The 15,741-nt window shown below is 44.7% G+C and overlaps 1 protein-coding gene across 2 annotated transcripts; it reads left to right on the top strand.

Moving 5' to 3' along the window:
* The first annotated feature begins 4,015 nt into the window (after positions 1 to 4,015).
* Positions 4,016 to 13,764, top strand: INKA1 (inka box actin regulator 1). Of its 2 annotated transcripts, none has more exons than XM_070735817.1 (2): positions 4,016 to 4,248; positions 12,846 to 13,764. In XM_070735817.1, exons 1-2 carry the CDS (start codon positions 4,198 to 4,200, stop codon positions 13,713 to 13,715), a joined length of 921 nt encoding a protein of 306 aa, XP_070591918.1. In that variant the 5' UTR covers positions 4,016 to 4,197; the 3' UTR covers positions 13,716 to 13,764. The 2 variants fall into 2 exon arrangements, with proteins under 2 accessions (XP_070591918.1, XP_070591919.1); XM_070735818.1 differs by lacking the exon at positions 4,016 to 4,248 and adding an exon at positions 11,695 to 11,812.
* The last annotated feature ends 1,977 nt before the right edge of the window (positions 13,765 to 15,741 follow it).

Genomic DNA, 15,741 nt, shown 5'->3' with positions numbered 1-15,741 from the left:
TGAACTTTAGATGTGGCCTTATTTTATAAATTTGTATCATGTCACTATCATCCCTCTTCTCATCTTTTTCTGAATTAAGAGACCCAAACAGGATATATTTTCCTTGTAAGGAGTCCTATTTTGCTGGTTTGGTAATTCTGAGAAGTCCATACATCTCTTAAAGTTGCTAAAGTTGAGAAAAGCTGAGATAGACACCTTGCCACTGGCAGTCCTCTTTATAGCTTATTTCTAGCGTGTTGTTCACCATTCCCAGGCCATAAAGGTCCTACATACAATTATTTTAATTTTCCTATAGATCATGGTCCTAATATAATTAAATGTCAGAACTTTAATCCTACCAATGTGTACATAAATACATGGCTTTGGGGCTGGGATGTCTCTGTTTTGTGTTATCCTCCTCCTCCTGCTCCTTATTTTCATAATCATGGCTGCAAAACATAATTGGGAACTTTTTGCAGAAATTTTGTTTGTTTATCTTCACTGAGACCTGCTTTGCTTTTTTCCTTGATATGTTATATGCAATCATGCTTTCTCTTAGTTCAACTAAAGCTGTGAGCTTCTGAGTTTTAAAAAATGGATGGTATTGTTTGGGCATTAATAAGAGATTTACCATGTTCATTTTTTGTTTAAAAGTTCACTTTAGGGATTTAATTCCATGTTACTTTTTGTGGGTGTAAAGAAGGCTGGAGCATCATGGTTGCAGTTGTACAACACACCAGCCATAGTTTATTGCCAGGGATCCCATGGTACAATACTCTGTACAATACTAATCTCAGCAAGGCAGGGTGGCTTTGCACAAATTATAGAACTACCAGATCAGACTTGCAAAGAATCTGGATGACCATGAGACAAAAGCAAAGAGTAACAAAGTTCAAATATTTTGATGTTGCCTTGGGATCATTTGCAGTCTGTAGTCCAGCGTATTTATTATAATAACATTTGAATTCTCACTCTGCACGAAGTCTGAACTTTTAAACAGATTAAATCTGGTCTGCAAAACCATGGATGACCAATAGGTGGCAGCAGAGAAAAGATACAAGACAATTTAAATTCTTGCAATCCAGATTTGGGGGTTCTCTACACATGTTAAGCCACAAAATAGCCAACCAACAAATAACCTTCAGCATTTTGTCAATCCAATATTTCTAATTTTAAGACTCATTTCCTGGAGGGTGAGGGGATATCTTCTATTTCATCCTGGGAACAGAAAAAATATAGTTTCTGAGCTTTTCACAAGACAGAAAGGAAGCTCTGCGGCAGCAGGAAACAATTCATGGTGAAATTTTGGAACTGTAAAATGTTTCATGTCAGCCACTAGATTTGTTAAATGCACACAATCAAATTTGGATATTGCCTTTAAAACTTTTTGTGAACACCAAATTCTGAAGCTGGACATTTTTGAAACATTATAAAATCATAAAATAAACCGAGCTTTCAAATACTAGGATTTGAATATATTATATCTTCTTAGAGGATACATTCACGATGAACTATTTGTATTTCTGTGAATATGCAGAGTGCATTTCTATAGTCACAGCCACTTCTCCCCAGTATTTGGAGGAAGGCTTCTACTGGGTTAAAGATGTATATATGTATGAATGAATGTATGTATGTAAACATATTTTTGCTGATAATGAAAATGATGGGGGACTAGTATAGATCTATTTCAAGCTATTTAGCTCTCATCAACTAGCCATACCCTGACCAGGATTTGAACCTGGGCAGTCTGCACATAATGCAGAAAAATTTGACAGAAAAAAAACCATTATATACACATACATACATACCCACACACACAAATGTTTGTCCATCGTGTTTGAATGGGTTGTATGCGATGTGTCTGCAGGCCTATACGGGCATGAAATGTTCTGCTACATGTTGGGCAGACATTGTTGCAATATTTGCAGCTCTGGCTTTGCGAAGTGCTCGCTTCTCTTCTGCTATGAATGTTCTTCTGGCCTCAGATGTCTGGCAGCCTTGGTGGATCAGCATGTGCCATGTTGGTCAATCTTGTGCCAGGGTTTCCCAGGAGGTTGGTGTCAATATCGAGGGACTTGAAGGAGGCTTTCAACGTGACTTGGTATTCCTTTGCCCCCCATGCAGTCGCTTTCCTTTAGACAGCATACATACACACAGAGAGAGAGAGAGAGTATGTCACAGAAGTGAGTACACCCCCTCACATTTTGTAAATATTTAATTACATCTTTCATGTGACAACACTGATGAAATGACACTTGGCTAAAATGTAAAGTACGGTGACACCTCTACTGTACTTTACATTTACATACTTTACAAGAGCCGGGGTGGCGCAGCAGGTAGAGTGCTGTACTGCAAGCCACTGAAGCTGACTGTAGATCTGTAGGTCAGCGGTTCAAATCTCATCAACGGCTCAAGGTTGACTCAACCTTCCATCCTTCCGAGGTGGGTAAAATGAGGACTCGGATTGTGGGGGCAATATGCTGGCTCTGTTTTTAAAAAGTGCTATTGCTAACATGTTGTAAGCCGCCCTGAGTCTATGGAGAAGGGCGGAATAAAAATCAAACAAACAAACAAACGAACAAACAAACAAATAAATAAATCATTACAAACTTAATTCGTTCCGTGACCAAGTTCTTAAGTAGAAAAGTTTGTAAGAAGCTATTTTTCCCATAGGAATCAAATAATGCGTGCAATTGTGGAAACCACAGGGAGAGTGGAGGCTCTGTTTCCTCCCAGGAGATTCCTAGAGAGACCCCACGGAGGTTTCTCCCTACCTTTTCTGGTATAACAGTGTATAACAGTATAAAGGTGCTATCCCTCAAAATAATACCACACAGAGCCATTAATATCTAAACTGCTGGCAACAAAAGTACACCCCTAAGTGAAATGTGCAAATGGGGCCCAACGTGTCAATATTTTGTGTGGACATCATTATTTTCCAGTACTGCCTTAACTCTCTTGGGCATAGAGTTCACCAGAGCACATTTATACTGTTATACAAGCTGTATGCCCACTACTTTTCATAGCCAAGTGTCATTTCTTCAGTGTTGTGACATGTACTTAAACATTTACAAAATGTGAGAGGATGTGCTCACTTCTGTGACATACTGTACATATTCAGCATCTTCTTTGGAAGCAACTATTGTACCGTGCCAATAAACAGTAGTATATATACTATGAGTATCTCCTCTATAACCTTCATCATGTATTTTTCTATGTGTATTTTACTATGTGTATTTGTTTTCGTATGTGTATATGTGTATATATGTGTGTGTGTGTGTGTATATATATATATACCCACTAAAACCCTCATTGTGTATTGGACTTAAATAAATAAATAAATAAATAAATAAATAAATAAATAAATAAATAAATATCAATAGTAGGAATAAGATCTGGTTTTGATGTTGATTTATGTTGAAAGCCGCCCAGAGTCTCTTGGGAGTTGGGCGGCATATAAATTTAATAATTATTTAATTTAATAAACAAACAAGAGTGAGTTTATGTTATAAAGAGAGTTTCTAGTGGAATGTGACATGTCCCCTTTATTTCTTTCAGTTGGGAGAAAACTCCTGCCTCTTTCAACAGTAGAAACTGTGGCAGGACGAGCTGGTCAATAAGCAAGCAGGGCATCAAACGTTGCGTCCCTGGCTCGTCCCGCCGCGATTAACAGCTACCTGAGGGAAAAGACTTCAATGTGAGGTTTCGCGCCCAGTGGCTGCGCGCCTCTTTCTAGGGCAGGATTTGGCCCACCAGGATTTGGCCCATAGGCTAGACTTAAGAGTAGAATAAGCGTCCCCCCTAACCGCTGTGTCCGGGAGGGGGTCCCCCACCTCCGAATGGACCGTTTGCCCCACCGGGCCCCCTCTCCACCACCCCCCGCGGGTCCTTTTGGCTCCTAATATGGGCTTCTAATTAAATTACTCCCGGTCGGCCAAAGCTCAGGTTTCAAGCCGCTCGTTTTGGGCCCCGCTCATTGGCTGTCGCTCGAGCCGAGGGGGACCAGAGCTCGGCCGCTTATTGGCTCTTGCGGCAAAGAGAAGAGGGAAAAAAAGGGTGGGGCGCGGTCTGAACCGAAGAGTGGCGCTTCGCTGCTTCGCTGGGACCGAAGCTGGCAGAAAGTTTCCAGCGCTTCTCGCGTTGGTGTCGCTCGGAGCCTCTCGACGGACTGCGCGGCCGGTTCCCCTCTGCTGGCAGCTGAGGCGCCCCAGCTTTGGCATGCACAGCGCGCGCCTCGACGCCTTCGTCAGCCACCTCCGCGCAGAAGTGGTAAATTCGCAGGGGGGGGGGGGAAGTCAGGGATGCGGAGTGTGTGTGTGTGCGCGCGCGCGCACGCACGTGTATTTGTGCCTGTCTATGTGTGTGTGTGTGTGTGTGTGTGTGTGTGTGTGTGCGCGCGCGTGTGTCTTGTCTGTCTCTCTGTGTCTGTGTGTCAGTCAGTCTCTCTCTCTCTGTGTGTGTGTTTCACTCAGTCAGTCTGTCTGTGTGTGTTGTGTGTGTGTGTCAGTGTGTGTGGTGGGTGACGGCAATAGCGGGGTTCACTGAGGCGCCCGCATGACAACGACTCCAATTAGGGCGTCCTCCACCCCGAACCTTTAGCGTCTGACCAAGGGGGGGGGGAGTCCGGCCCGTTTTCTATCCCGGGCCAAGCAGAGTGGAGACTCTGAAGCGGCGCTTTGGCGAGAGAGGGGGGAGGGAGGGAGCGCCTCGCCTTGTGACTCCCCTTCTCTGAGAACGGCTGTCTGCTGAAGGCTGCGCCGGGCAGCAAGACGGGGCTTGCGTCTTCGGCGCCGAGTGTGAGTGTGAAGCCGCGCTTGTTCCGCCCGAGGCTGGCTCGGGAACTGTCAAGCCCCGCTGGTTCGCTTGCGTCTTCAGGCAGGCGCTGCCTCTCCGTCCGCATTCCGGCTAGTTTAGAGCAGGGGGCTCCAACCTGGCCCACTTTAAGCCTTGGAGGACTTCAACTCCCAGAAGCTTTGCTGGCGGGGGGATTCTGGAAGTTGAAGTCCGCCACGCTTAAAGTCGCCCAGGTTGGAGACCTCTAGTTTAGAGGGTTGCTTAGCTGTAAGCCGCGCGCCGATGTCCCTATGCCTTTCTTTGGAGTGGCTTGGCTTGCCGGGCTGCGGAGGAGACTAGAAGCTACCGATTGCAACCTGAGGTAGTCTCCCCAAGTGGCAAGGGACCTTTCCGTCTGAAGATCGGTGCCCCCGAATGGGCAGCCTGGTGAAGGGTGGGAGGGACCTTGGCCCTCAAAAGAGAAGCAGGGATTGGGAAACTGTGACTATCCAGCAATGATTTGAATAAATGAGCTTGAGGGGACCTTGGAAGGTCTTGTAGTCCAGCCCAGGATGAAAGAGAGTCGGAGCCCGGAGAGGGTTTGTAGGATGGATCCACTGTTATTCAGGGAAGAAAAGATGTGGGATTGGATGGAGAGAAAATTCCTGGGTTGGCTGGTCCCAAAGGTTCTTCTTGATCCTGGGCTGTGACTGACTAGTACGTTGAGGACCACTGAGTGAGGAGCAGCCGATTTGTCCCTATCCAATCAGAGTCTGTTTCCATGATAAAGTGGAAGTTGAAACCTCCAGGTCAGTAATTAAATTTTGGTTAAAATAACAATTGTCAATTTCCACACAACTCAGAAGCTCTCACTCCTAAAGAAGGTGAAGAAAGCTTGCTTAGGATCTGTCTTATTTTGGTAGCCTTGCCCACCTTCGTAGGAGCAATGCTTCTATGACAAAGAAATGTCCTGTATTGGACATCCTGAGAGCTACCTTAAGTTTCATCTGTCCCATCTCCAGCTGAGTACAATGAAGAAAAAACATAGAGATTGCCCTCTAGTGCTCTGTAGAGATGCTACAAGCTATAAATGAAAGGTTGTTGTAACAATAGCACTTAGACTTATATACCGCTGCACAGCCTTCTCTAAGCGCTTTACAGATCCAGCATATCGCCTCCTATAATCTGGGTCCCCATTTTACCCACCTTGGAAGGATGGAAGGCTGAGTCCATCTTGAGCCTGGTGAGATTTGAACTGCCAAACGTCTGGCAGCCAGCAGTCAGCAGAAGTAGCCTGCAGTACTGCATTCTAACCATTGCGCCACCACGGCTCATTATGATCTTGGGATGTCTGTCTGAAAAAGAGTGGCATTAAAGGATTGGCTATAACTGCCCCGATTTCTAAGTATGTGTATAAGAAATGGCCAGCTTCGAATTCGATAGGTCTTGTGCTCTCCTAGAATAGCACCACAGAACTCATAGGAATCTGTAGATTTGAACTGAGCCATGTCTTCCTGGATTAAATTTAATAATAATAATAATAATAATAATAAATATAATAATAAATATAATAATAATAAATATAATAATAAATAATAATAATAATAAATATAATAATAATAAATATAATAATAATATAATAATAAGTCTTCGGAGAGGGGCGGCATACAAATCTAAGTAATAAATAAATAAATAAATAAATTTGTATGCCACCCCTCTCCGCAGACTTGGGGCGGCTCACAAATTTATTTGTTTGTTTAATTTATATGCCGCCCAATTCCCTAAGGACCAAATTCTATTTGGTCAATTACTTTCTCTGTTTGTCTGTCCCTTTGTGGACCATATCTACTATCTCTGTGCTACCACATTCAATTTCTCATAGAGGCACTGACTAGTACTCTTCTGAGGCATTGCAAGAACTGGGAAATTAAGATGATGACCGGAAGTCCTGCCCTTAGGCCTGGTATGCCCAGGTTAGGAACTGGCATAAAGTGGTTTCTTGGGATTCCACCGGTTGCCTAAAAAAGCCAGGTGCTGAAACCAAGCCTGGAGTCTCTGCTACTTGCTTTCAACTTGCCTTGAGCCTCCTTTGGGAAACCCATCATTTAGTGAGAAAATTAAAAGACATGAGTCTTGCTCCACTTTCAGTTCCTCCTCTTAACAGACCTTCCTTGACCTGGTGTCCTTTGAATGGCTTCAAGTACAGCTGCAGAATTTCCAGCCAGCATCATTGGAATGGAATGGAGTGGAGTGGAATGGAATGGAATGGAATGGAATGGAATAGAATAGAATAGAATTCTTTATTGGCCAAGTGTGTTTGGAAATTGGAACCACAAGGTATTTATCTTAATGCATATGCTCTCTGTAGTAGGTAGACGTTGGGATGGATAGTTCTAGAGATTGGAGAAACTGACCTAGTGCCCCCATGGAGGACTGTGACAGTCCTAGTGCACGAAGCTGGATATTCTGTATCATCTAAGTCAGGAGTCCTCAAACCTGGCAACTTTAAGACGTGCGGACTTCAACTCCCAGAATTCTTCAGCCAGCATAGCTGGAGAATTGTGGGAGTTCTAGTCTACAAGTCTTAAAGTTGCCAAGTTTTTAGACCTCTGATCTAAAGTGATGGTGAAGATGATGCAGCTTCACATCCTATTGGTCCGATAAGCTCCTAGAGTGTGCAAAGTGGCACCCACTGAGGATAGTAGCCACTTGAATTTTTTGCAATGAGCATAAAAATATAAAGGGGGAAAAAGCATGTCTTGACAAGTCCTGAAGTGGTAAGTTTGGCTATTAAAAGTGATATCATGGTGGAAGGAGCTCTTTAGATAAATAAGAGTGAGAGATGGAATGGATGATGAAAACCCCATAACGTTTAGTGCAATCTCTGCTTTGTATTCCTATGCGATGCAAAATTCTTGTCATTCTTTGCGGTCACCATAAATGGGGTCCCTGTAAGGGGCTGAGCAGCTGCCAGAACCATATCGAGAAATAAGCAGCAGCATTATTTTTCTTTTGGAAAAAGGCATGTGTGATAACTCTGGTCTCTTAAGCGCGGCCCTATAATCTCTCAGCATGCGCCAGCCCAAACATTATCTCATAGGCAAGCCTTCTTACCTTGGTGGTTCCAGGCATGTTGGGATACCTCGGCCATACTTCCTAGCCAAGGTGGTATAATTCAGGAAGGTTCTGAGTTTGATTAAGTTTCCCCCTCCCTCTTCCCCCAAGTGTTTATTTAATCTTATAAATTGTTTCTTTCACATTTTTTCTGAGGAATGACTACTTTTTCAACCTTATGCTTTCCAGTTGTTCATTTATTTATTAGAGGTTTATCCCACTTTTATTTTGGTCAACTCAATGTGGGATAAATACCTAACACTCATACCTCCTATTTTCCTCAGAACTATTACCTTTTTCAGATGGGTTGAACTGGAAGAGGGTGACTGCCCCAAACTCAACCAGCTTGTTTAGGGAGGACTGGAACTCAGAACCTCTTGGTCTTAGCAACTGAACCACTTCATCAAATGGGCTGTCACGTTGGGGGAACAAAAAGGCAGTGTTCACAGTTGTAGTCTCAACAGACCGGAGGCTAAATGTGTAAGTCTGTCCTAATCCAGGTGTGGATGGTAGGCTATCCCAAGGGGTCTTTTTAACCCTTTTTAAAAATGGGTATCTAAGAATTCACCACTCAAGAACCATGGTACACAAGGGCTGCTTCTCCTTGCAGGAGCCGAGGTGCCAGAAAACCCTACCATAGCAGGCCCTTCTCTCCATCACTACAGCCATGAGGATAGGCAGTCGTCCTATCAACAACTGGACTCGCCCTCTGGTCATCTCTGAGGTTGAGGCGGTTGACACTTTGGGGCTGTTTTTTAGAGCTTAATTTGGTTTTAGTTGACAACATTCTAGCCTTGTTCTGTTTGTTTGCAGCGAGTTGGCTTGAGGTTTTGGGAAAATGCCATGTACATACCATGAATTACTAAATCAAGGTAGACGTTGAAACATTGAAGTTGGAGTTGGAGTATGTTTCTGGGAGTTGTAGCGCATAGGCAAGACGTGTTTTTAGGCAACTATTTAAAAACTCAGTTTTGAGACCCGTTTTACATATCTGTGATTTATTTAGTGATGATCTAATTATGAAATTATCAGATCAAGGGCAGCCAATCATTTTGCAGCTCGTTGTGCCTCATGTGGCTGTTTTAAGCCCAGGGCACAACACGTAATTTTGTGTGGGGTTTTTTTTTTCATCTTTGTGTGGGAAGTGCTCTGTGCCAAGCATTTACACGTGGTTTCAAGGCTTCTCAATCATGGCTGCTCAGGAAGATATCTTGTTTATTTCCATCTTTTATTCTCTTTTTCCCAAGCTTATCAAGGCAGTATGGCATGGATCAGAGCATGGCAGCCTTTTTCAGGGCATCTGGGACTCAGAAGCTCTTGGCTTTTGCTCCTGTTATCAGCTGAGTAACCACCTTTCCCAACTTTGGAACCAATAGAATAGAATAACAGAGTTGGAAGGGACCTTGGAGGTCTTCTAGTCCAACCCCCATTTCAGCCAAATGGTTGTCCAATCTCTTCTTAAAGACTCCCAGTGTTGGAGCGTTAACAACTTCTGGAGGCAAGTCATTCCACCAATTAATTGTTCTTACTGTCAGGAAATTTCTTCTTAGTTCTAGGTTGCTCCTCTCCTTGATTAGTTTCCATCCACTGCTTTTTGTCCTGCCTTCAGATGCTTTGGAGCAGAGGTCTTCAACCTTGGCTACTTTATGAGGTGTGGACTTCAATTCCCAGAATTCCTCAGGCAGCCATGCTGGCTGAGGAATTCTGGGAATTGAAGTCCACACCTCATAAAGTTGCCAAGGTTGGAGACCTCTGATTTGGAGAATAGCTTGACTCCTTCTTCTTTGTGGCAGCTCCAGAGATATCGGAACACTGCTATCGTGTTACCCTTAGTCCTTCTTTTCATCAGACTAGGCATACTCAGTTCTAGCAACCATTCCTTATATGTTTTAGCCTACAGTCCCCTAATCATCTTTGTTGCTCTTCTCTGCACTCTTTCTAGAGTCTCCACATCTTTTTTACATCATGGCGACCAAAACCGGATGCAGTATTCCAAGCGTGACCTTACTAAGGCATCATAAAGTGGTATTAACACTTTCGGTGATCTTGATTCTATCCCTCTGTTAATGCAGCCATCAAAGCGTTTGTTTTCGGGTGGCCTGCACATCAGGAGAAAACTAACACCTTCATTGAATTACTGCATGATTGAATTGAATTAAATTTTTATGATTACATATTTAATAAGCTTTTCGGCAGTCCCCTTGAGATGGTCTGAGGGGCCTGCCTTATTACAAGGCTTGGGACAGGATATGGAATCATATTCCACAGGAGATGATAGTCAGAGCAGGAGAATTCATTTATGCTTTCCAGCTGCTGCTCAGCTGGAATCGTACGGAAGTTGCCTTGTTCCTTAATCTCTCCAAGGCTAGATTTGAAGAGAGGATGTTTTTCTCTTAAAATCCCACCAATTGCTGACTCAGTTCTGTAATGTAAAAGTTTTTTATTGATACTGTTACTAGGAAAGGAGCTTGAATATGCAACAAAACAAACCAATATATAGACTACTTGAAAAAATTTTTTTTAAAAAGGATTACATTCTTAGCCCTGGAATTGTGACTGAACTATCACACCGAGACACATTTGTTCTTGGTTTTGAGCCAGGCACTGAGGATTATTGTATGCTGTATCACCAGAGCAGCTAATAATGAATCATTTCTTGCCACTGTGTCCAAATTATGCCTGGAGGAGCAGAGTGGACTCTGTGGTCTATCTTTGATCTGAGCTGCAAAGACTTTCAGAAAGCAACAGGAAGGGGTTCAGCAGAAGGGAGAAGAAAACAAAACAAGATTCTAGGACTATGCAGTCATTGTATTTGAGCCCTCGACTTTCCCTTGGTCACTCTAGGATTGAGAAATAGGCCAAGCAAATGTATGGGCTTGTGACAAAACCATTTCCCTGCCAGACCAGAGAAGATCCTCACACATGTCCTACTTACTATGAAGGAACCAACCAGCCTAGCTTTTGTGTCCATTAGAGTAGGGCCTTCTTTCCTTTAGAGCGGAGGACTCCAACCTTGGCAACTTTAAGACTTGTGGATTTCAACTCCCAGACTTTTGCTGGCTGAGAAACACTGGGAGTTGAAGTCCACAAGTCTTGCTAAGGTTGGAGACCTCTGCTTTAGAGCACCCAGAAAGGATGTGCTTCTCCTGACCACTTTATCTGGCCACACAGATTTCTTACAGGAAAGGCCAGTTGGCCTTACTCCGGCCTATGCAAACATAGAAGATTGACAGCAGAAAAAGACCTCATGGTCCCTCTAGTCTGCCCTTGTGTTATTTCCTGTAATTTATCTTAGGATGGATATATGTTTGTCCCAGGCATGTTTAAATTCAGTTACTGTGGATTTACCAACTCCATCTGCTGGAAGTTTGTTCCAAGGATCTACTACTCTTTTTTCACTAAAGTAATATTTCCTCACGTTGCTTCTGATCTTTCCCCCAAACTAACCTCAGATTGTGCCCCCTTGGTACATCTTTGTCCTTTCTCCTGCACTGAGCTTGCCCTGGGAATTTATTAACTCCCCGGTGAACTTCACCTTTGCTGGTCCAGTCTTCCCCTCTGCCGCCTAGTGACGGTGGCCTTATCGCCTGAATGGCTGCCTGTGTAATTCCTGCAGGCTCTCTCTCTCTCCCTCACACACCCTTTTGTGTCATCTTCTGCCGGGTGGGGCAGCTCACCCACTGCAACAAGCTGCTGCTTGTACGGCTGGGGATGGGCTTGGAACGTGCAGATGTTGCTGAAAAGCTGCTGCCCGGGGGCTGGGGGACCTGCCAAGTCGAGACGGGGCAAGGGCTTAGCGCGTGCTGCTCCGGCTCCCGACTCCACCCCTCGGCTAAGGCAGCTTTGTCGCCCCTCGCTTAACAAGGAGCCTCGGCTGGAGAGCTGGAGGGAGACTCTTGGCCCTGGATGAGTGGGACTCCTTAGGCACTTAGACTATGTGGACCAGGTAAGCTGAGTGATAAAGAGGGCGAGTGGCACTTTCTAAAGGCTGAGTGGCAGGGAAGGAGCCGTGGCAGGGACAGTCCTCAAAGGGTTTGTGTCAAGCAAAGGCTTCCCGCCTGGGTCGTGTGAGGTCAACCAGCTCAGATCTATGGAGACATCGATCTTTGTGTTCTTGTCAGGACTCGTGACCCACACGTGGCTCTTTATGGATTTTTGTGACATTAAGCTCATGATACACACGGTAGACTAAGCTTGGCTGGAGGACTTCAGCCTAGATATAATTTGGGGGTATATATGTGCTAGCTATATATGGCAGTGTGGTCGGGTGGTAGGGAAAGCAAGTAGGATGCTTGGCTGCATAGCTAGAGGTATAACAAGCAGGAAGAGGGAGATTGTGATCCCGCTATATAGAGCGCTGGTGAGACCACATGTTCAGTTCTGGAGACCTCACCTACAAAAAGATATTGACAAAATTGAATGGGTCCAAACACTGGCTACAAGAATGGTGGAAGGTCTTAAGCATAAAACGTATCAGGAAAGACTTAATGAACTCAATCTGTATAGTCTGGAGGACAGAAGGAAAAGGGGGGACATGATCGAAACATTTAAATATGTTAAAGGGTTGAATAAGGTTCAGGAGGGAAGTGTTTTTAATAGGAAAGTGAACACAAGAACAAGAGGACACAATCTGAAGTTAGTTGGGGGAAAGATCAAAAGAAACCTGAGAAAATATTATTTCACTGAAAGAGTAGTAGATCCTTGGAACAAACTTCCAGCAGACGTGGTAGATAAATCCACAATAACTGAATTTAAACATGCCTGGGATAAACATATATCCATCCTAAGATAAAATACAAAAAATAATATAAGGGCAGACTAGATGGATCATGAGGTCTTTTTCTGCTGTCAGTCTTCTATGTTTCTATGTTTCTATCTTCAGTTGTCAATGGCCCTCACTTGGGACTTGAATGGGGGGGGGGGTGTTTTCCTTGGGCGGACCAAGAAAATAAAGGACAATTGTTTTTTCCTTCCCGCAGCTGTGCATGAAGGAGTCGAGCGAGGTGCTGCGGGGCCAGATGCAGTGCATGATGCGGACCCTCCATGATCTGAAGAGGGCTCACGACCGAGAGCTGCGGCTGGAGCCCCAGGAGATACGGCTACCCTCAGCTCTGCCTTCCTCAAAGTCCTGCGCCAGCCCACGGATCTCGGCCATCTCGGAAGCAGATTCCGCCTGTTGCTTGGAAGGGGCTGCGGAAGAAGAAGTTGCTTTCTCCCCACCCAGCAGCGAGCGGAGCCTGGAGTTCGATTCGGGCTACTCAGAGGTATCTGGGAACAGCTGGAGGGACGAGGATGGACCCCCTCCCCTGAGAGCCAGTAAGCTTTCCTCGGGGGGCTTCCTACGCCGTCGGGTGCCGGCCAGGAGGCCCCGGCCGAAATCAGCTTCAGACGCCTGCCTAGAGCGGTGGCGGGATGGCGAGCCCTCCGACGCGGGCGACTGGACAGTGTCCCTCTTGTCCCAGAGTCGTAACCGGCAGCCCCTTGTGCTGGGGGACAACTGCTTTGCTGACTTAGTGGAGAACTGGATGGACTTGCCTGAAGAAAGCGGGGAACCGGGATGGCTGCAGCGCTGGCTGGCCAAGCCCCATGGTTTCTTGCTGAACCTCTCGGGCAACGTCCGCCGCAGGCTGGCCGGCATCTCCCGCACAGAGCGCACCAAGCAGGATCGGGACGGCACCAAGCGTTTCTCTTGCCCTCCCGGCCTAGGGGGGCGCCCTTCGTTACCCTACTTCCACCAGTCCCATGCCAACATCAGCGAGCTTTCTACAGACTGTAGCAGCTTTGCTGCCCTGATGAACTGCCGAAGTCGCCAGCCCATCATTTGCAACGATGTGATTGGCTACATTTAGCTTGCCTTTTTTTATTGCTTGTTTATAATAAATGCCTTTTTTTTCTACATCATAGTTGTATGGTGTCTTAAATCTGACTGCTTGGCCCAAGTGATGCTATAATTGTGTCCAATGGATTCAACCCAAAATTAATTAATTAAATTTCCCCCCACCATGCAGCTATAAGAAGAGTTAACAATAGCAAAAGCATTTAGACTTAAATATAGCTTCATAGTGCTTTTACAGCCTTCTCTAAATGGTTTACAGAATCAGCATATTTCCCCCAACAATCTGGGTCCTCATTTTTCCCACCTCGGAAGGATGGAAGGCTGAGTCAACCTTGAGCTAGTAGTGAGATTTGAACTGCTGAACTATAGCTAGCAGTAAGCTGACGTAGCCTGCAGTGATGCACTCTAACCACTGGGCCACCCTGGAGTTTAAATAAGAAGCAAAAAACAAATACTTTTGAACACAAAGTTTCATCCCAGGAATTAAGGCTATGTCCCTTTCTGATCCTTTCAGCTGAATTGGCCTTAATAGCAATAGCAAAAGCAAAGCACTTAGACTAATACAGTGGTACCTCTACTTAAGAACTTAATTTGTTCCGTGACCAGGTTCTTAAGTAGAAAAGTTTTTAAGTAGAAGCAACTTTTCCCATAGGAATCAATGTAAAAGCAAATAATGCATGCAAACCCATTAGGAAAGAAATAAAAGCTCCGAATTTGGGTGGGAGGAGGAAGAAGAGGAGGAGGACAGTCACTGCCGAAGGAAGAAGGTGAGGTGAGGGAAATCAAAAAATCCCAAACTTTAAAGTTTTTTTTAAAAAAGAGGGACTCTGAGGCGGTGCCCCGAGAAAGGCAAATGCTCCGTTCACTCTGGACTGCCAAAGCCTCCTTAAGCACCACTGAAAGGCTCCTCTGGCAGCCCAGAAAAGCCTGAGATGGCCGGGATTAAAGGGGGAATGGCAGGAAACTGGCCAGGCTTTCATGCCGTTCTCAAATTTCCTGGGAAATTTTTTCCAGGCTCGGGTTCTTATGTAGAAAATGGTTCTTAAGAAAAGGCAAAAAAATCTTGAACATCCGGTTCTTATCTAGAAAAGCTCTTAAGTAGAGGCATTCTTAGGTAGAGGTACCACTGTATACCACTTCACAGTGCTTTACAGCCATCTCTATGTAGTTTTTCAAAGTCACCTATCTGGGTTCTCATTTTACTGACCCTGGACCAGTGGTGAAATCCATTTTTTTTACTACCAGTTCTGTGGGCAACGCATGGTGTGGCTTGGGTGTGGCAGAGGAAGGATAGTAAAAAAAAAATCCATTTCCACCCCATTCCAAGGGCAGGCTACTGCAAACTCCCCATTCCCTCCTCATTCCTGGAGGAAGGATATTGCAAAATATCTATTCCCACTCTACTCTGGACCCAACCAGAGGAAGTATTTGCTGGGTCTCCGAACTACACAAAATTTCCACTACCAGTTCTTCAAACTACTCAAACTTTCTGGTACCGGTTCTCCAGAACCTGTCAGAACTTTCAATCCTGCCCTGGATGGATGGAAGTCTGAGTCAGCCTTCAGTCAGTCAGGCTCGAACTCCTGGTAGTGAGCAGTGAGTTAGCCTGCAGTACTGTAATCTAACCACTATGGCACTAGGGCTCTTAATCATTAAACTATAGATCTGGATTAGTTTGATAGATATTAAAGTGCTTGTTTTATTATTGGAGAGTACAAAGTTTGAAATGAGAGACATGGCCAAAGTCTTGAGGACTTGCCTAAAGTGAATTGTTACTTCATTGGTCCCTCACCTACAAAAAGATATTGACAAAATTGAACGGGTCCAAAGACGGGCTACAAGAATGGTGGAAGGTCTTAAGCAGAGATCTTCAAACTTGGCAACTTTAAGACTTGTGGACTTCAACTCCCAGAATTCTTCAGCAAGCATAGCATAAAATAGCGTAGCACAGAATAGCTGGCTGAATCTGGGAGTTGAAGTCCACAAGTCTTAAAATTGCCAAGTTTGGGGATCCCTGGTCTTAAGCATAAAACGTATCA

The sequence above is a fragment of the Erythrolamprus reginae genome, chromosome 2 (genome assembly GCF_031021105.1).
Source record: "Erythrolamprus reginae isolate rEryReg1 chromosome 2, rEryReg1.hap1, whole genome shotgun sequence".
In the NCBI taxonomy this organism is placed as follows: Eukaryota; Metazoa; Chordata; class Lepidosauria; order Squamata; family Dipsadidae; genus Erythrolamprus; species Erythrolamprus reginae.
This window is presented reverse-complemented; position numbering and strand designations above follow the sequence as displayed.

Bases quoted from the DNA above. Each gene is read 5' to 3' on its own strand.
- INKA1 (XM_070735817.1), top strand. From the start codon at position 4,198: ATGCACAGCGCGCGCCTCGACGCCTTCGTCAGCCACCTCCGCGCAGAA. The intron at 4,249-12,845 runs GTAAATTCGCAG...TCCTTCCCGCAG, and splicing joins GCCACCTCCGCGCAGAAGTG to CTGTGCATGAAGGAGTCGAG.